General features: G+C 43.6%; 2 protein-coding genes across 3 annotated transcripts; one reads left to right on the top strand and one right to left on the bottom strand.

The window, feature by feature from the left end:
* Positions 1-2,970: 2,970 nt before the first annotated feature.
* On the top strand, positions 2,971-5,326 carry LOC110522940 (potassium voltage-gated channel subfamily V member 2). The gene is made up of 2 exons (XM_021601376.2): positions 2,971-4,035; positions 5,018-5,326. Exons 1-2 carry the CDS (start codon positions 2,971-2,973, stop codon positions 5,324-5,326), a joined length of 1,374 nt encoding a protein of 457 aa, XP_021457051.1.
* A 2,100-nt stretch (positions 5,327-7,426) lies between these two features.
* Positions 7,427-20,129, bottom strand: pum3 (pumilio RNA-binding family member 3). Of its 2 annotated transcripts, none has more exons than XM_021602852.2 (17): positions 20,108-20,129; positions 19,010-19,086; positions 18,664-18,885; positions 18,343-18,481; positions 16,971-17,046; positions 16,601-16,694; positions 16,412-16,478; positions 15,509-15,683; positions 15,223-15,326; positions 15,037-15,115; positions 14,853-14,951; positions 14,699-14,752; positions 14,372-14,595; positions 13,263-13,485; positions 12,927-13,014; positions 10,237-10,327; positions 7,427-7,936 (listed from the first exon to the last, which is right to left on the bottom strand). In XM_021602852.2, the coding sequence occupies exons 2-17, from the start codon at positions 19,071-19,073 to the stop codon at positions 7,810-7,812; spliced, it is 1,926 nt and encodes a 641-aa protein (XP_021458527.1). In that variant the 5' UTR covers positions 19,074-19,086; positions 20,108-20,129; the 3' UTR covers positions 7,427-7,809. The 2 variants fall into 2 exon arrangements, with proteins under 2 accessions (XP_021458527.1, XP_021458525.1); XM_021602850.2 differs by lacking the exon at positions 20,108-20,129 and adding an exon at positions 19,440-19,513.
* Positions 20,130-20,175: the final 46 nt, after the last annotated feature.

Raw genomic sequence — 20,175 nt, 5'->3', positions numbered from 1 at the left:
GATTCTGCCGTTTCAGCCAAACCCGTTGCTAACCGGTGTATAAAATCGAGCACACAGCCATGCAGTCTCCATAGCAAACATTGGCAGTAGAATGGCCTTGCTGAGGAGCTCAGTGACTTTCAACGTGGCACCATCATACAGTAGAATGTCACCTTTCCAACAGGTCAGTTTGTCAAATGTCTTCCCTGCTAGAGCTGCCCCGGTGAACTTTAAGTGCTGTTACTGTGAAGTGGAAATGTCTAGGAGCAACAACGGCTCAGCCGTGAAGGGGTAGGCCACACAAGCTCACGTAGTGCGGAAAAATCACCTGTCCTCGGTTGCAACACTCACTACCGAGTTCCGAACTGCCTCTGGAAGCAACGTCAGCACAGTTACTGTTTGTCGGGAGCTTCAAGAAATGGGTTTACATGGCTGAGCAGCCATGGCAAGCGTCGGCTGGAGTGGAGTAAAGTTCGCCGCCATTGGACTCTGGAGCAGTGGAAAGGCCTTCTCTGGAGTAATGAATCACGCTTCACCATCTGACAGACAAATCTGGGTTTGGCGGATAGCAGGAGAATGCTACCTGTCCCAATGCATAGTGCCAACTGTAAAGTTTGGTGGAGGAATAATGGTCTGGGGCTGTTTTTCCATGATTCAAGCTCGGCCCCTTAGGTCCAGTGAAGGGAAATCTTAATGAAATCTTAACGCTACAGCATAGACGATTCTGTGCTTCCAACTTTGGCAACAGTTTGGGGAAGGCCCATTCCTGTTTCAGCACGACAATGCCCTAATGCACAAAGCGAGGTCCATAATGAAATGGTTTGTTTAGAGGTTGGTGTGGAAGATATTGACTGGCCTGCACAGAGCCTCAACGCTTAGAAGAGCATTTTGGGACCTACTTCCCAATCCCCATTTGAATGTGATCCTCGCTCAGTTGACATGCGAGTAAGTGAAATCGAAACAGCTGATCGAGCTGTCATGTGACTGAATGCATTCATGGGTCACTACGGAGGAGTTTTGGTTCCTGACTTAAAGTGAATACCCTGCCGTCTTCCTCTGAGCATTAATGCTGCATTCAAAACAACAGGAAACTGGGTAATCTCAGATTTCCGACTTCAGTGGGTTCAAGACAACTGGGAAAAATAGTTTTGAATGGTCAACCAACTCGGGAACTCTGGGCTCTTTCTAGAGCTCTGACTTTCTGACCTGAAGATCCAGTAGTGGTGCGTGGGTAAAATCACTGGGGAAGCCAAGCCCCCCTTGCCCCAAAAGCCATATTACAACCTATGTGATGCAATAATAGCATTGTTTGCTCTATAATCTGTCAATTAATTTGCCTTGCGACTGTGATATATAGGCCTAAAGGCCGAGATAATAAGAAGACACAGTGGCAGAATAAATTCAACCACACCTTTTGTTTTAACACAAAACACAAACTCGGCAAAAAAAATAGCTGACCCTGTCTTTCAAAGATAATTAGTTAAAATCCAAATAACTTCACAGATCTTCATTGTAAAGGGTTTAAACACTGTTTCCCATGGTTGTTCAATGAACCATAAACAATTAATGGTGTGGAACGGTCGTTAAAGAGGCCTTTCTACTGACTCTGAAAAACACAACAAAAAAAGATGCCCAGGGTCCCTCGTTACAGAGTGCAGTACAATATGCTGTGTAGAGTCAAAAAGGTTAACTGGATTAAGCCCACAACGAGCGTAGTTGAAACAGAGTTTACACAAAGGCTAGGATGGCAGGTTACTTCAGAGCACTTTTAACTAGTTTGCTTGCACCAGATTGGATTAAAGGGTCACAGCAAAGTGACAAGAGTACCATAGCCACAGGCATTTTTCTGTTGAGGGCGCTGCTGAATAAAAAAAACAAGTGCCTGTGCGACAGATGCTATATTGGTCCGTTAACACAGGGCTTGTAAAGGCCCAGCGTACTGCCTTTAAAATTTTTTTAAAAAAGTATATTTTTTTATTCCGATTTTCAGGGGGCTCTGCGGCACCCTCAGCACCCCTACTTCCCGTGGCTTTGGTCCGTAGGAATTTGCCATTGTTTAGTTATTTGCAATGAGAGAAAGTGGTTGGTGCCTCTTGGTGGTAAGCAATGAGTTAGTACCATACAGTGCAGCTGGCAGCAGGCCACAGCTAAACTGGAGATGTCCTGCTCTGCATGTTAATGCCAGTAGACATTAGGCGTGTGTTATCGTATTTTATCATGCCTCTAGGATTATAATACTCCACATAAGCCAGGGGTTTTAAGACTATTAGTAGCTGCATGTAGATGAAAACACAACACATGAGCTATGACCGGAAAGATTTCCTTAGGACTTCCTTAGGACTATTAGATGACATAAGACGGGATAGTGTTAGAATCATTGAAACAAACTGGATTTAAGCTGCATCCTCACCTTTAAATTTTTTTTATTTTTTACTACCAACCAGGAGGTCAGTAATGGTCTATAATACAGCACAGTGTGTCCCCTGCTGTGGCTAGGCAATTTGATCTGTGAATGTCAGGCAAATGGAAGACGTCAGGGTGGAGGGGAAAGCGACTGGAAGAGGATAATAGTATTTAAATCTTTAAGCACCCAGATCCTCAGTCAGCAACATTAGACGGTCAGGGTTGTTTCTTTCTGCTGGTATACTGCTGTGGGTGACTCAGGAGAGGGTATTAGACCTGTGGTAATGCCTCCACGCCCCTCAGTGAGCCGGCGTGTCTGACCAGGTCCCAGCACAGGACTCCAGAATGTTCAAGAATAGGAGACGGAGCCTTTTCCCCAACTACAAAGTGGGGGGGACAGGCCCCACATACAAGGACCCAGAGGAGGACTACAATGTTCCCCTCACCCAGAACAACTTGGTGAAACAATGGAACTCCATGCAAGAGCTCAGACGAGACATCTACGACATCTATGCAGAGTACGAAAACGAGGAAGATGTTGTAATGGCCTCCCCAACAAGAGGTCTCTCCTCTCTTGTGAAGAACTACATGCTGAACATCAACGTAGGTGGGAAGGAGTATCAGATCTCATACAGGGTTGCTGCCAAGTATCCCAAGACCAGGATCGGCCGCCTGGCGACATGCACAGACCACAACAGAAAGCTGGACCTGTGTGATGACTATGTTGTCCAAAACAACGAGTTTTTCTTCGACAGGGACCCGGACATCTTCCACAGCATCTTCAACTTCTACCGGACGGGCGTCCTCTGGATCAAGGATGAGCTGTGTCCCAGGAACTTCCTGGAGGAGATCAACTATTGGGGCGTCAGGATCAAGAACACACACCGCTGCTGCCGCATCTCCTTTGAGGAGCGCCAGGATGAACTCAATGAGCAGCTGAAGATCCAGCGGGAGCTGGAGGCCGAGGTGGAGATGGAAGAGAATGAGGACCTGTTCCACGGCATGGCGTTTGGCCAGACGCGCTGGATCATCTGGAACCTGATGGAAAAACCCTTCTCCTCTGTCACCGCCAAGCTCATGGCTCTGGCTTCCAGCTTCTTCGTGCTGGTGTCCCTGGTGGCCATGACGCTGAACACGGTGGAGGAGATGCAGTACAACACCCCCACGGGACAGCTGAGCGGGAAGACCTACGGGGAGCATGTGGAAACCTTCTGCATCGCTTTCTTCACCATGGAGTACCTGCTGCGTCTGGTGTCCACACCGGACCTGCGACGCTTCGGGAAAAGCGTCCTGAACGGGGTGGACCTGATTGCCATCTTTCCCCTCTACCTGCAGCTGGTGCTGGAGTGCTTCGAGAACGACGACTACGGGAAGCACCAAGACATCGAGACGGTGGGCCGGGTGGGCAAATTGGGCCAGGTGCTGAGAATCATGCGTTTGATGAGGATCTTCCGTATCTTGAAGCTGGCACGCCACTCTACGGGGCTGAGAGCATTCGGCTTCACGCTGCGCCAGTGCTACCAGCAGGTGGGCTGCCTATTCCTTTTCATCGCCATGGGAATCCTCACCTTCTCTGCCATGGTGTACACTGTGGAGCATGATGTCCATCAGACCAACTTCACAAGCATCCCTCACGCATGGTGGTGGGCAGCTGTAAGTCACCCCATTCTATTTCATTGGTCATTATAAGTAATTTGCTTAATATTATTGCATTACCTTCATTGATTTGTTTAGTTATTTGGAAATGTTTGTACTGTGTATTATTACAATATCACAGGAAATTCTGGACTATCATTATTCAGCACATTCTGACCTTGCTCAGTGCTGAGTATCTTTCTATGTGACTATGTGGTACTGTTAAACACACACACACACAATTGGGTTTTACACAGCATGGAGCAACATTGATTCATTCTTACCTGCAGATTCAATTCCACCTAGAACTAAAGTTGGCCTTAATTACGAACATGCAGCCAGAAATAGATATCTTCATCACACACTTATCAAGTACAGTAGCCTATTATCACGGTTACCTTTAAGAGACACCTTCACATTGCCAATAGCCTGTCCTGCCCTTACGTCTTGATCTTGTTTCATTAGGGCTGACTCAGCAGATGTGGAAGCTATTTTCCATTGCCTAATAGATACAATGGTATTGAAGAGGGCTGGACTCCGGTTCCCTCTCACTGCCAGGGGAGGCATTTAGGGATTTCCCTTGAGGCACTTCCACCTTATTTAATGGAACAAGATGACATGGGAATTGATCTGTCGTATGTAATTTGACTGTAGACCCACCTAGTGCCTTAGTTCTGTAATTCCATTAAACAATGCTTCAAAAGAGCCTTCAGACGGAGGTTGAATATGTCCCCAGAAACGAACTACGTCACTCGCCCTCCTAATAAAGCTTTTCACATGGGCTCTCCTCGGCCTCCTCCAAGGCCTCTAGTAAGCACAGTGACACACATATCACAAAGGGTCAACTCGGGGCTCAGATTGCAAAGCAAAGTTAAAACTGCTATGCACTGCGAGTTGAATCTGAGTCCAAGTTGTAACTTCCTGGAAATGTTAGCAAGCTCAGTAGCGACTCGGTTAATGTTCACAGATAACATGACCATTGGCCTTCTCCTTCCCTCAGGTGAGCATCTCTACTGTGGGCTATGGAGACATGTTTCCAGAGACCATCCTGGGCCGGCTGTTTGCCTTCGCCTGCATCTCCTTTGGGATCATTCTGAACGGCATGCCCATCTCCATCCTGTACAACAAGTTCTCAGACTACTACACCAAGCTGAAGTCTTATGAGTACAGCTCCACACTGAAGGCTCGGGGCAAGGTCAGGTTCGCCAAGAGGGCGGCCAGGAAGTTTACCAAATGCTGTGACGATGCAGTCCATAAACACACTGGTGAATGTTCTCAGAGCTCTATGGGAGACTTTCCATTCAATTAACAGATCTGCTGTGACAGCATGAAATTATTTCTACCAAGTGGGGTTCCAAGGGAGCTGGAGTTACTATGCATCTCTAGTCCTGTAAAGCTGCCCCTAAACTGCATCCTTTATCCTGATCTTGTCCATATTCTGATTGTGCCCACATATTCCGTGTAGACGATTAAAATATGCAATGTGATCCGATTGTCATCAGATCTTCCTGACTACCTCCTGAGGTTGTCAGGCACACTTACAAGTGTAGACCGATATGGACAATGAAAACATTTAAATCGTCATTATGAAAGAATAGCTGTCAAATAATTTACATACAGAGGGGGACCAAGAAATCTGGTCACAATGCAGACACAGTGGATGGATGAGAGACATTAAAACCATGTGTAGACACATTTCTGAAAGTGTGAGCACAAATAGAATGTGGACAAGATCAGGACAAAGGACGCAAGTCAGTACCAGGTATAAACAAGGCTTATGTTTACTGTATAACTGGTTAATTTCAGGCTATTGCTTGCATAGATTTCAGCATTGCCAAGCATTCTGAGATTCTATGAAATTACATGCTTGAATTTTAATGCTCCCACGGAGTGGAGGGCAACCTTGCATTGTAGCAAAAATACTGCAGACAAAGAAAGATATCATGTACGTTATTAATTCTTAATGTTTTCCCTTTACCATGTTAAAACTCTCCTTCAGTTACATTTGAGGTTTAGAAACAATTAATTCCTACAGAAGAAACAAGGCCTTTGAAATGCATATTTGACATTTTTATACCACGCCATTCCCAGGTTAAATACTCAGCCCCTCCCCCCTTGTATGGGAATCTGTGTAAGATTGGATCTTCCCAATGCCGATTTCTTTATATGGAACAGCTTGCAATGTTTCTGCTCTAGCTAGAACATTTAAAAAAATAATAGGTCACAGTGATATTGAATGTTCTTTATGCATATTTGGAAAACCTCAAGTACTCTCCAAAGATTGTCTATTATATTGACAAGATAGTCAAGTGACCGCTCTAACAATGGAAATACATTTCCTCAAAGACAGAAGGCAGGGGAGGCGAGATCAGGTGGGACCATTCTAGCCAATGAGAGGGTAGATATGTGTGTGAACAGGCTCTAGACTCATCTTCGTGTCTGTGACAGACCGTATGAGCAGCACCATTGAGGCCATCTCCATTTTAAAGTAATAATTTCTTCATTGGCTGATTGCTCCCAACGCATAGGATTCCCCAACCGGTTGACTTTAAAAATGGTGGAATCGCTCAATGTCCATGCTAAAACAGGTTATAGCTAGGAGTCCTCTCTATGACAACACGCACAACTCCTAGTGTTTGATTTTTTGCCTAAATGCCACGTGTCCACTTATATCAGTACATTAATTAATCATAACCTAACCACTATGAAACTTATTTTAGAGCAAATTAGCAAGTACACTTATGACCGAATTTGACCACTATACAAAAATTCCTCACTTTGTGCGCTTATTTTCATGGACAGATTGTGGGCAGAGAAAAACCTCTCGCTTGTCATTCACAATGTTCACCAGCCACCCATACATTGCTGTATTTCCACTTAGCAGAAAGCGGACTTTTTGCTAAAGAGAAAGATCAAAATAACATGACAGCACAGCTCTCAGGTGTTTTTGATTGCCTAATGGCCAAATTGTCTCCACTGGACAGAATCCTCAGAAGTAGCGCAAGTCAGACTGACTACTACAATGTGACTAAAATCTCCCGAATAGCGGCCACACAGGCAGCCACTAATAATCCTCTAAACTGATGAGAAGAATGCTGGGTCTTGAAGGAAAAAGCTGTTTCTCGGCTGACTGGGCCCATCCAAATCAGAGACCTGGACAGATGGAATCTAAGCAGGACCCACTAGTGAGCAAGCTGGCTTCTGCTTCCTTCACAGATGAATAGGCTACGAGCAGTCTGACAGGCCGGGACACAGATTGGTGAATTAATGGGGCATAAAGGTGACGGACTGAGGTTCCCTGTCAGGGAACGTGACAGGGAATGCATTTATGGTTGGATTTATATGAAAGAATTCTTCTAACATTTGCTTACTGACAAATTCATTGGCAATGGAAAGTTTCACACAACGATAGTGTACCAACCAACATTTTTGTTTATTCCAGCACCACAGTCAGCTAGCACAAATCAAAAACACAGGTCAGTTACAAATTATACAAACTCACTGCCTGCCAGTGTGTGGGTATCTTTTACCTTTAAAATACTTGCACCACAGCTTTACAAACAAGCATATCGGAATTATTTGGACAAAAAAATGCAGTAAAAATAAGCATCCTCTGTTCTTCCCTCTTCACGCTATTTCACCAGGATGGTCAGGTCATTGGACTGGGTGGACAGTATGGATAGAAAACCATATAAACCCCAGTGAAGTAATGAAAACCTGTTACTCCAGTTGGAAAGAAGTGACAAGTAAGTGGGTAGACTGTCTCTGAGGATAGACATCATGAAATATGTATCAGGCCAGTTTCTCCAAAAGAACTTCCACTCCTTTACAGTTCTGGATCTTCTGTAGTTCTGGAGCGTAGGCCTTCAACGCCTCCCTAACCTCCTCTGCAACAGTCTCATCTGCACTGTTCAGGAGACTGTGAAAAAACAAAAACAGATATGTTGGTGAAGGTAACCTTTACACATAAACCACATTACAAAACAAACGTCTTCCTTTCATCTCATACCTGGTGAGTGAAACATTTCTACCCATACTAAGTTAACCAAGTCAAACTATTTTTAGTGAACATCGAGAATTAAATCTAATTATTTGCAGTGCTTCCCCTATTTGCATTGAGCAGCAGTGCACTGCCCCTTGTTAATTTGTGGTCGACATTGCAAAAAATAATTACAAAATAAAAGTTTTATAATGTAGATGTATAGATATGCCCCCGGAAGCCCCCCGACTCCGCTAACTGCCACCGCTGCTGGGAAAAAAATCCTAAGAGAAAAACTGATTTGATATGGCAGGCTACAGCTATAAATGTAGACTTTAGAGAGTGATTCAGACAAATCTCTCACTGCTTAGAGACTTAGAGATTACAGAAGGACAATGGGCACAAAGACATTGCAGGAGGTGGCGGGACAGTGGCACAGGACAAGAGAGGAGAGAGGGACTGGAGGAAGGGGTGGGGGCTAGAGTGAACAGGGGCTAGAGAAGAGAGGCAGAGAAATGAGAGAAGAAAACGAAAGCCAAGGAATTGAGGAAGCGTAATCCACGGCTTGTGTTGCTGTTTCACAATGGGCAGCTGTGCCCAACTGCACGCCCCTTTCTCACCCACAGCACCCAGTGATATGGTGAATGAATACAAACAGCCACCCTGTAAGACATGCTTAACCCCCAGCTGACGCCTGCCTGTTCTCGCTTTACACTCAATTTCACTGGCAACAGCTAGGATGATAAGACAAGCAGAACATCTATAGTGATGGGAAGATTTAAATGTTTAAATCAAGACAAACACTAAGCCTAGTCTTTTGTGATGGTGTTTGGTATTCCTGAAGTGTTTGGCCTCCAGAGACCTTGATCCAAGTTCAATTACCATTTTCATGGCTCAGTGAGTTTCGCTGTCATGGTACACATTTCTAAGCACTTCTAGTTTCAATCTGTTTATAACAGGTTTTTCCCCCCCGTTCTGAACAAAACCACCCTTTCATTGTTCCGACCAGCAAAATAAAGTTCTGAACCGGTTCGAACCAAAAATAAATAAACTAATTTATAATTGTTCCTTTCTACATTAAATTACTTCAGACAGAGCAGCTCGCTATGGAGCAGGCAAGCCATTTACATTCATTGGACAGATGAGTGTAGGGTGCGAGATGAGACTAATGTTGCGGGTGGGGAAAGAGCGAGAGGGTGGAGGAGTACGCTTGGCCTGAAGTGCTGGGCATCTCGTTTGCCTTATCTGTATTGGGCCCACAATTATACCTACGGAGAAGGCTTCTATGAAGGAACATTGAATGTCTAAAACGTCACAAGCTTGTGTGTGCAGAACACGGCATACCTTTTTGTAGTTAATAAATCCAATGTGAGACATGATAACTATAGAATCCTTCATTAGCATTTTAAATTAGCATGTTAAATCCATTCTTTCCAATTAAAAATATCAACCTAATATCTGAATCACACATCAGTGAATCAATCACACGTCAGTATGCTACTAGATTAAGCTCTGGGGGGGAAGGGGCGGGTTGCCAACACGCACAGACAAAAAAATTCCAGCCAGAGTGAGGCATAGGCACTTTATGTTTTGTGGGACTGGGGGAGAAAATGCCGGGAACCTAAAAATAATGTTATTAACCGGTTCCCATGCTTTTAAAATAACGGTTCTGTTCTGGAACAGTATAGATCACCTTCGTTCGCGATTCTGTTCCTCGTAAAAAAAAAAAACATTTTACGGTTCTGTTCCCTGAACCGGTTCCAATCCCTGGTTTACAAGTTTCGCAAGGACTGGATTTTAAAGTCGGGACAAGTTCAAAGTTCAAATGGAGGGAGTTTTCCCCCCAATTCCTAGGAAGGAGCTGGTATCATTTCTGTTCCATTTGTTTTTTTTTACCGTTAAGCACTGGGCTCCCGAGTGGCACAGCGGTCTTAGGCACTGCATCTCAATGCTAAAGGCGTCACTACAGACATCCTGGTTCGAATCCAGGCTGTAGCTGTATCACAACTGGCCGTGATTGTGAGTCCCATAGGGCGGCGCACAATTGGCCCAGCGTCATCCAGGTTTGGCCGGTGTAGGCCGTCATTGTATTAAGAATTTGCTCTTAACTGACTTGCCTAGTTAAATAAAGGTTAACTAAATCAAAAAGCACCAGTTTGCTTGCTTTGCAGTATTTGTCGATAGTGCTACAGTTTGTGACTGGCTAGAGGAATTAGATCGAACAGTGTAGAGGTACTCACCAGCAGAGCACGATAGCCCCACGGTTCACTGCAGCCCACGTCTTTAGCTTGTCCATCCCTACCTTGTCCAACAGGACCCTGGAGAAACGCTCTGTGAAGACACAGTAGTCATGGTCAGGAAGACACAGGATAGAGTCACAGGTCCAAATGGACACGCATACAGCCAATGTTAGCATTGTCTTTGAGTGGAGTACTGTTTCAAGATCATACACTCCCCTATGTATTTATTTATAGACAGTGAAGATAAAACTTAATTTGGCGCTATACTCAAGCATTTTGGATTTGAGATCAAATGTTTCATGAGGCGACAGTACAGAATGTTACCTTCAATTTTATAAAAACAATTTACCCCCCTTTCTCCCCAATTTCATGGTATCCAATTGGTAGTTACAGTCTTGTCAATAGGGGAGTGGCAGCGATGGGACTCGTCCTCCGAAACACAACCCAGCCAAGCCGCACTGCTTCTTGACGCGATGCCCGCTTAACCCCGAAGCCAGCAACACCAATGTGTCGGGGGAAACACCGTACACCTGGCGACTGTGTCAGCGTGCACTGCGCCCGGACCACCACAGGGCTTGCTGGTGCGCGATGGGACAAGAACATCCCTGCCGGCCAAACCCTCCCCTAACGCGGACGACGCTGTGCCAATTGTGCGCCACCCCATGGATCTCCCGGTCACGACAGAGCCTGGACTCGAACCAGGATCTCTAGAGGCTCAGCTAGCACTGCCACCTTTCATTTTAGGGCATTTTCATACATATCAGTACTACCGTTTAGAAATGAAAGCACTCATGTATCTAGACCCCCTTTTGAAAGTGTCATAAGTATTTGGACAAATTAACATGTGTATTAAAGTAGTCCAAGTTTAGTACTTGGTCAGAAAGTATTCATACCCCTTCCCTTTGTCCACATTTTGTTACGTTACAGCCTTATTCTAAAATGGATTAAATAAATAAAAAATCCTCAGCAATCTACACACAATATCCATAATGACAAAGCGTAAACAGGTTTTAGAAATGTGTGCAAATGTATAAATTCAAAACCGAAATACTTTATTTACTTAAGTATTCAGACCCTTTGCTAAGAGACTTGAAATTGAGCTCAAGTGCATTCTGTTTCCATTAAGATGTTTCTACAACTTGGGAGTCCAGCTGTGGTAAATTCAGTTGATTGGACATCAGAAAGGCACACACCTGTCTATAAGGTCCCACAGTTGACAGTGCATGTCAGAGCAAACACCAAGCCATGAGGTCGAAGGAATTGTCCGTAGAGCTCCGAGACAGGATTGTGTCAGCACAGATCTGGGGAAGGGTACCAAAGAATGTCTGCAGCATTGAAGGTCCCCAGAAACACAGAGGCCCCCATCGTTCTTAAAATGGAAGAAGTTTGTAACCACCAAGACTCTTCCTAGAGCAGGCCGCCCAGCCAAACTGAGCAATCGGGGGAAGAAAGGCCTTGGTCAGGGAGGTGACCAAGAACCTGATGGTCAGTCTGACAGAGCGCCAGAGTTCCTCTGTGGAGATGGGAGAACCTTCCAGAAGGACAGACATCTCTGCAGCACTCCACCAATTAGGCCTTTATGGTAGAGTGGCCAGACGGAAGCCACTCCTCAGTAAAAAGGCACATGACAGCCTGCTTGGAGTTTGCCAAAAGGCACCTAAAGCTTCTCTGACCATGAGAAACAAGAGTTTCTGGTCTGATGAAACCAAGACTGAACTCTTTGGACTGAATGCAAAGCATCACGTCTGGAGGAAACCTGGCACTATACCTACAGTGAAGCATGGTGGTATCGCTGGGAGTTTAGTCAGGATCGAGGAAGATGAACAGAGCAAAGTACATAGAGATCCTTGATGAAAACCTGCTCCAGAGCGCTCAGGACCTCAGACTTTGGAGAAGGTTCACCTTCCAACAGGGCAATGACCCTAAGCATAAAGCCAAGACAACGCAGTAGTGGCTTCCGGACAAGTCTCTGAATGTCCGTGAGTGGCCCAGCACCTGATATAACATCTCTGGAGAGACCTGAAAATAGCTGTGCAGCAACACTCCCCTTCCAACCTGACAGAGCTTGAGAGGATCTGCAGAGCAAAATGGGAGAAACTCCCCAAATACAGGTGTGCTTAGCTTGTAGCGTCATACCCAAGAAGACTTGAGGCTGTAATAGCTGCCAAACATGCTTCAAGAGACTTTCAAATAAAATCTGTTTTTGCTTTGTCATTATGGGGTATTGTGTGTAGATTGATGAGGGACAAAACATTTTTTAATCCATTTTAGAATAAGGCTGTAATGTAAAAACATGGAAAAAGTTAAGGGGTCTGAATCCTTTCCGAATGCAATGCATATGGAAGTAGTTGTGCCTATAGTTTTGGTATAAAAATAAAAAAAAATCCAGACCTTTCTTAGATATAAAAGAGACACTTTAAAACAAACTTCCTTCTGATTATCTGTTTTTCCATGTATGAACCTGTTATTCAATGCATTTATATGGACTAATAGCAGTAAGGCCAACTTCAATTTCATCAAATATATAAATATTTGATTTCAAATCCCAAATACTTGATTATAGAGCCAAATTAAAAAGTTTAACTTTCACTGTTCAAATAAATACGTAGGGGAGTGTATTTGAGGTCATATGTACGGTCAGCCCCAGAGGTGATATATACATATATTTTTTTTTTTACAGACGGTCATACCTTCTCTCCCAACCTCCTTCATCTTGGTGTCTTGTTCAATCAGCCATTTGAGCACCAGATGCCCAGCAGGGTGTTCAGCCATGTGCAGCTACAGAACAGGAAACAGACAAAACATGTTCACACTGAACACCATGGTTTTTCCAGAGGACAGAAGAGAGAAACAGATTTTGCCCTTCAAGTGTTTCCGATTCCAAGCCTGGACAATCCTCCTGCAGTTGACCAGACAGACTGAAGAAAACCTAATGGAGACTTCAAAACCAAATGAAATTCTCACCAATGAGAGACATTCTCCTACTTGAATTTGACAGGCACACCATGCCCCTGACCCCTCCTCACCTGCCCCTCCACTCCTCCTGGTGTGAAGTCGTCAGCAGCCAGCTCAGCCACAGCCTCCATGGCAGGATGCAGGTCCCCAATGGCGGACCCCAGAATGACGGTGACTGTGACGCTGGAGGCCTTGTCCATTGCCATAGTGCGGGCGTGGTCACACAGGTGCTGAATTAGGTGCGGGGACACCGCCTCCAGGAGCTCCTTCCGGCGAAGGGCAACATCCTTCTTGCTGAAGGGACAGAGAACGGATGGAGAACATTTAAAGTACAGGCTATGAAAAGCATGAAGCATAGACAGCATTTCTTTAATCTTGTCTGTCCAATTGGGTTCAAAATAGCAATTTAGGTATGTTAAGTGACTCTAGGGAAGGTTTGGACAGTTAACCTCCCTTTGTTCTAGTCTAACTAGCTGGTTAAGGCAGATCGGACGAGTTAGAGCATATATTGTTCGTTTTGGACTTCAGTCAGAGGGTTTTCGGCTGTTCGGACACACACATCTGTCTCGAGGCAACCCGAAGTCAGTAGCCAGAAGTCGGTAGCCGAAGTCCACGACCCCTCATCTGTGATTTGTCAACGGTTGGGATTCTTCAATAAAGTGTCATTCAATGAGCGCCGACTCATTTTCATGCGAAAATAAAAAGTACAAATAAATATTGCGCCAAACATTTTAGTTAAATGTAATATTACACAACTAAGATCTCCTCTGCAAAAACATCAACATTTTTATTTAACTAGGCAAGTCAGTTAAAAACAAATTCTTAATTACAATGACAGCCTACCGGGTAACAGTGGGTTAGCTGCCTTGTTCAGGGGCAAAACGACAGATTTTGTTAGCTCAGGGATTCGATCTAGAAACGTTTCGGTCTAACCACTAGGCTACCTGCCGCCTAATGACAGAGTTCTTGAGATATCTTAGATTAATTGACTATTTTGAGGAAGTGTATACTGGACAAACAATACTATTGCCGCTTTTTTTCTCGTTTTCCAAGTGAAGGTCTTTTAAGCGAGTATGCAAGCACACTCGTTCGGTACACCTAGCCAAATCCAGCTAGGCACCAACCAAACTGAAGTACGCGGACACCTTTAGAATGATTGGTAGGTGGTGGCAGGACTCACCTGTGGGCGTTTCCATCCCCCTTCTCCAGCACCTGGATGATTTCAGGTAACAGGTGGGCGTGGTCTCGCGGGCTGAGCAGGTACAGCAGAACTTTCTTTCCATTCTTATTAGTGATGACATCAGGCAGGGAAGCAAAAATCTCTGATAGGACGGCCTGCTTCACTAGCTTGGTGTCGTCTATGCAGTCAAAGGCAGCGATGAGGACTAAGAACGCAAACTCTCCCTGAAGAGAAAATCAACAAACCAATCAGTAAGTCACACGTTTACATATTTGCATGTCTGACTGTGGCGATCAAATATTGTCTGTTTGTTGTTGTCTTGAGTACCATTGCAAACTTCTCAATGTAGGTCTTCATGGTTTTAATGATGACTTTTCTGTCCTGAAAGATAAAACAAATAAATCACTGTACATACAAAGAACAGACACTAGTTTGTGGTTGGTGAGGCTCATCTCTCTAGAAGGCCTGAGTGAATACTCACCTTAGGTGTCCCATGCCACAGGCAGTGCATTGCTACTCTAGCTCCATCATGGGTGTGGGCCATATACACCACAGACTCCCTTATTGATTCAATCATTTCCTGTGAAATCACATGATCAAAATGATATTAGAAACATGGTAGGATTCGCTCAGTCATTTCTACAGCCATTGGTGGTTTTACTTACAGTCCTCTGTTTGGCTGGGGCATGCAGGAAGAATTCCAGAAACACTTTGTGCACCAGAGAATGTTTGATCACAGCCTCTCTGTGGGAGAAGAGAACACGGACAGAAATCAAAAGCAGTATCTGGATTTATTATCTCGGTTTCCCTTGTGGAGGGTTAGAGCTGTATATGTGCTCAATAATACCCACTTTGTGGCCATGGGGGTAAGGATCTGCTTCATCTCCTCCAAAATGCCATTAACCTTGTCTGGGTTCGCCTCCAGCACCTTCTCTAGCGTGGGGCACACTGCCGACTGTGAACAAACATGCCAACTGTCAGTACAATTCGGCATAACATCCTCTCCGGCCGATATTCACAGAGACAAGCAATCAGAAAGATATCTTGGTAACCAGATTATGAGAGAAGGGATTTCCGGACTCTGAGAACTACACTATTACACTGTGCTCGTGGGAGAGGTGTGAGACGTGTCCTGACCTTGAAGACTTGGAATGTGGTTCCGTAGAGTTCCTCGGTGAGCATGAGTCTCTGGGAGAGGATGGCCTTTTCGTTGTAAGCGTACTCCACCACCGACGACGCCTCAGAGTGACGCAGCATCTGCCTCACTTTCCCCTTGAAGCCCACCATCACACCCGCAACCTGCTCTTTGCTCCTGTGGCAGAGGATACACACACCTGCCGTCAGATTTTCATTCAGAGACCCGTCAGGTTTACTTCATTATGATGTAACAACACTGCCCTATCAGAAACTAGCAGTGAGTAGAGAGACTCAATGGAGATCAAAGACTTGAATTTTCTCCCCAGATATCATTCTCCAAATCTTACACATGGAAGATGACAGGAAATGCAGAGATGAGTGTTCACAATGTAAATCAATCAAATGATGACCTTTATATTCGCCGTACAAGATACACCTTCATAACGGGATAACATTCCCCCATCCTTTAATAGCAGAGCCATGCATTAGATTGTACTTAAAACAACTTCTATCTTCAGCAAAGGTCACGATTACAAGGAAGATTACAATGAGTAAAGTTTGGAATTATTGACCTGATTCCCATTTCAAATGTGTCCTAAACAAATGATCAGGAAATTCCAACGACAGATCAGATCAAGCAGCACTACCAACTTGAAATGACAATGGCACGCGAGCACAAAGGATTACTGTTGAATCATATCCATACAAAGATTTACAATGATGTGATTTACTCAACAAGATGACCCTTTTTGTTGTTTTTACTATATTTTTTGGGCCGGCTTTCCTGCTAGGATCTAATGCCATCAACACAATATCTGATGATATGGAAAGAATACATCCATCGCTAGTGCGACGACTTCATGTATAAACAAACTGTCTGGAGGAAGAAAAAGGCACACTTACCCATACATTAAGAACTTCTTCACAATATTTCGGGCATACTTTGATTTACTCAGCTCGACCATATCATCTAGGGAGAAGAATAACATCATTGAGATGTAGAGCATTGTGATTGACGTGACAAAAACAACTGACCACACTCAGAAGAACAGACCGTTAGAACAGAACGGTAGAACAGAGCAAACCACCGACCCTTGAGTTCATCAAAAACCTCCCGCCTTTGCTCGTCGTTCCCAAACTGGATGAAACACTGGAGGACTCTGGTGGAGTCGTGAGCAAATGCTATCTGAAAGAGAAAAAACGTTTCATCTTTACCTGCAAACTTGAGCATTGGGATGCCATGCACTGTAAACTAATTTGAATAAGTCTACTGTGCTCAATTGTTTTATTGTACTCAAGTGTTGACAGGCATGGTCTGTCCAATAATTTCAGCAGATAACAAATTCTCCATTGTGCCATGTTTTTAATTCGTACATTGTCGTGATTGACAATGCACAATCTACAGTAAAATATAGATTTGAATGGCTCCTTCCAGCAGTGTAAATGTTAAGACTGTACTCACTGTTTTTATCTTTCCTTTCACAAGTTCCTGAAGCTCTTTCATGAGTTTGATCCTCTTCTCTTTGTTGCAATCTTTCCTGTGTTGAAAAAGAGGAACATATAATAAATAATAAGTACAGGCGTAAAATGTTGCTGTCGCCAAATGACATTTAGTCATGAGGTGTTAAACTACTGCACCCTCTATAGCCACTGTGGTTTTTATCTGACCCTGCTGGCCATCTATGAACGTTTGAATGTCTTGAAGAATGGCCATGTACCAGGCACAGCCAGAAGAGGACTGGCCACCCCTCGGAGCCTGGTTCCTCTCTAGGTTTCCTCCTAGGTTCCTGCTCAGGTTGAATATTTCCCTGGTGTTTTACAAATGTTCCATCCCGAGAATAAATCCCCTTTCTCCCAGGTATCCCAGTATTTCCAGACAAAACCAGTGTTAAGTGTTATTCAAAAGCATTTTAAAGCATATAAATCCCGTGTCGGGATTAGATTAGAGATTAGACTGAAAATTCAAGCCTGATACTACCTGAGGCCTACATTAAAGACATTTTATGAGGCTTAGCACACAAAAAAGCACAAATGATTGTGCTGTTCTCCAATAAATATTTGATATAGGCTACTGCAGAAAAACAAAGCCCATGGATGTAACTAGTTCCAGTAGGCTAATCTTGTGTGAACTGTATTACTGTACTGTATTAACCGGACTGGAATGACACACGTTCAAACCGTGATAAAGTAGGTGAGCGAACACGTGATAATGGTGCTGCACATGCGGCCTTCAAAGTTATAAGTATAGGCTAGCGAATTTGATTTTGAAATACAATAGGGCCTATTTGCATAATTAGTAGGCTGACTCATATATATACACCTTTCATAATATTACCCCTAATGTTACCACTAATATTACCAAAAAGTTACCATGATGAGATGATAGGTCTACGTGCATTGTGAACTGCGCTCCATACTGAGATGGTCTGTCTGTCCTCACCCGGAGCGTTGATGATTCATCATGCAAAGTCCGTAAGGGAAGCCAGATGTCTCATATTATTTAACAGTTCCATTTCCCGCTATGCTATTCATAGAAATCATTTATTATATTTGACCTGTTTGTCGCAGTTACTTTCCCGGGAATTGGTAGTGGTTTTGTGTGGCAAATCCTGGCAAATTAACCGTGTTCCCAGCATTCAACCCTAGTTCCTGCCTTTCTATGGAGTTTTTCCTAGCCACCGTGCCTCTACATTGGTGGCTCTTTGGGGTTTTAGAGCGGGTATCTGTATAGCACTGTGACAACTAACGATATAAATATATGCAACTTAATCCTACATTTGAAGTTTTGTTAGACCGCTGGTACAATAACTAATGTAGTAGCTGGTTTAACCTACCTTCTGACCATCTCCCACACTTGCTTGGCTCTGCTCACTATTTGATAACTCTCCTTTTTTTCAGTCTGCTGCCGGTTTTGTTTCAGCTCTTTCTTCTGCTGTTTGAACTCGTCCCATTTGGGCTTCTTGGCCTCAGAACCTGAACAAACAAGACAAGCGTTACACCACTGGTGTGATGACTGATTATTCATACAAAGATGAAGAAATCTAATAGACCCCTTTTTTTTTTTTTTAAATACTGTTAAAACATTTCCAGCAAGCCATTACAAAATGTAGCCCATTTAAAGTGTTTGATAATTGGCTGTTGTACATATTTCATACCTTCCTCAGCCTTCCCAGGTATGAATTTTCGCTTTTTGGTGAACTTTCCATCTGTGGGTTTGATATACTTTCCATCTGTGGGTTTTTTGTTCAAGAATTTCCGTGGAGCCCCCTTTCCTCCAGTCTTCTCAAACGTCTTGCCCTTTTCTCCACTGTGGGGTTTAAATGGCCTCTTCCCTGGTGATTTACCTGTTGGTTTGGTCCCCGGTTTACCTGTACCTTCTGAACAGAGTTTGTAGTTAGTCAGTTAGGCCTACACATTGTTTTTACCAGCACATCATTAAACAAATATTTTCAAGTATAATATTCATATTAGTAGTAGTATTACTTCTACGTATTAACTTACCTTTTCCTTTCTGTATTAACTTCTTGCCACCTTTAGGGGAAAATATTTTCTTTTTGGGTTCCATTCTCAAGAACTCACTATTCAAAGGAAAAGACAAAAAGCGCGCATGATCAGTAGGTAGTTGCACCTTAGACGATCGACTAATCATAGTTCCAGCTTGAATACTGATTACTGTATGTACTATTGCCATGTGTTTTCCAGCTAACCTCAGTACCTAGCTAGCAATAGCAGCTAGTTAGTTAGCGTTCAGCTGACTTGCTAACGTTAGTTACTAAACCTGGCAGGCCAGAAAGAACTACAGGTAAGGTATGAGGTGTAATAATTAAACATGTCTGGTAGAGATATTTTCACTGACAAAACAGTCACGTTAACAACATTATTTTAGCATTTTCCTATGCAGAAGACAAAATACACACGTTTAGCTACATACCTTGACATGCGTTCTGAACTTAACGGTTTACGGCATGAACCTTCCAATCAGAAAACGTCCTGACTGCCGTAAAATGCATGGGTTGTTTTTTATTGCGACAATACTAGAACGATACGGCATATTGTGCTGTGCCTGGGTTGTCACTAGTTACCACAGCCACAAAGTCAGATTTGGCAATATCGTAGACATTCATGAAAACAAAATGTTGCTGTTTTATGTTAATTTAAGGTTAGGTTTACGATTAGAAGTGTGGTTAAGGTTATGGTTAAAAAAAATCACATTTGAAGAAGATACATTGTAGAAATAGGCGGGGTTTATGACATTTTTTGGCTGTGGTAACTTGTGACGACCCTGGGTGGTTAGTGCAATCTGGGATACTTGGGACGTTCCTACCCTAACACGTCTAACAGCTTTTGTCAAAATTGACTTTTCGTATCATGTTTTGCAGAATTTACACAGCAAGTTAGGAGAATTAACGTAGCCGGTTATGAGAATTAGGTTACGTTTAGGGTTACGTAAAATGCAAAACAAATTCAAAAACGGCGTAAATTTGACAAAAGCTAGCTGCAATCCATCTAGACATGACCCGGTGCCTGTTTTTGTACCTGATAAATCATTATATTACATTTATGATATCTATGTGTTTATAGATAAAAACTGATACTTACTGTAGTAGCTAAGTAGCCTAAGTCACGTATAGTCATGGCTCAATCTATCCCCTGAATAGCCCAAGAAA

This window comes from Oncorhynchus mykiss, chromosome 5, assembly GCF_013265735.2.
Source record: "Oncorhynchus mykiss isolate Arlee chromosome 5, USDA_OmykA_1.1, whole genome shotgun sequence".
Taxonomy (NCBI): Eukaryota; Metazoa; Chordata; class Actinopteri; order Salmoniformes; family Salmonidae; genus Oncorhynchus; species Oncorhynchus mykiss.
The sequence above is the reverse complement of the archived record's forward strand: the minus strand, read 5'-3'. Positions and strand labels throughout refer to the sequence as shown.

Coding starts and splice junctions, on each gene's coding strand:
- pum3 (XM_021602850.2), bottom strand. Junction 16,695..16,970: donor TGAAAGGAAAGATAAAAACA/GTGAGTACAGTC, acceptor TTTCTCTTTCAG/ATAGCATTTGCTCACGACTC. Junction 10,328..12,926: donor GAAGGAGGTTGGGAGAGAAG/GTATGACCGTCT, acceptor GTGTCTTCACAG/AGCGTTTCTCCAGGGTCCTG.
- LOC110522940 (XM_021601376.2), top strand. CDS start 2,971: ATGCTGAACATCAACGTAGGTGGGAAGGAGTATCAGATCTCATACAGG. Junction 4,036..5,017: donor ACGCATGGTGGTGGGCAGCT/GTAAGTCACCCC, acceptor TCCTTCCCTCAG/GTGAGCATCTCTACTGTGGG.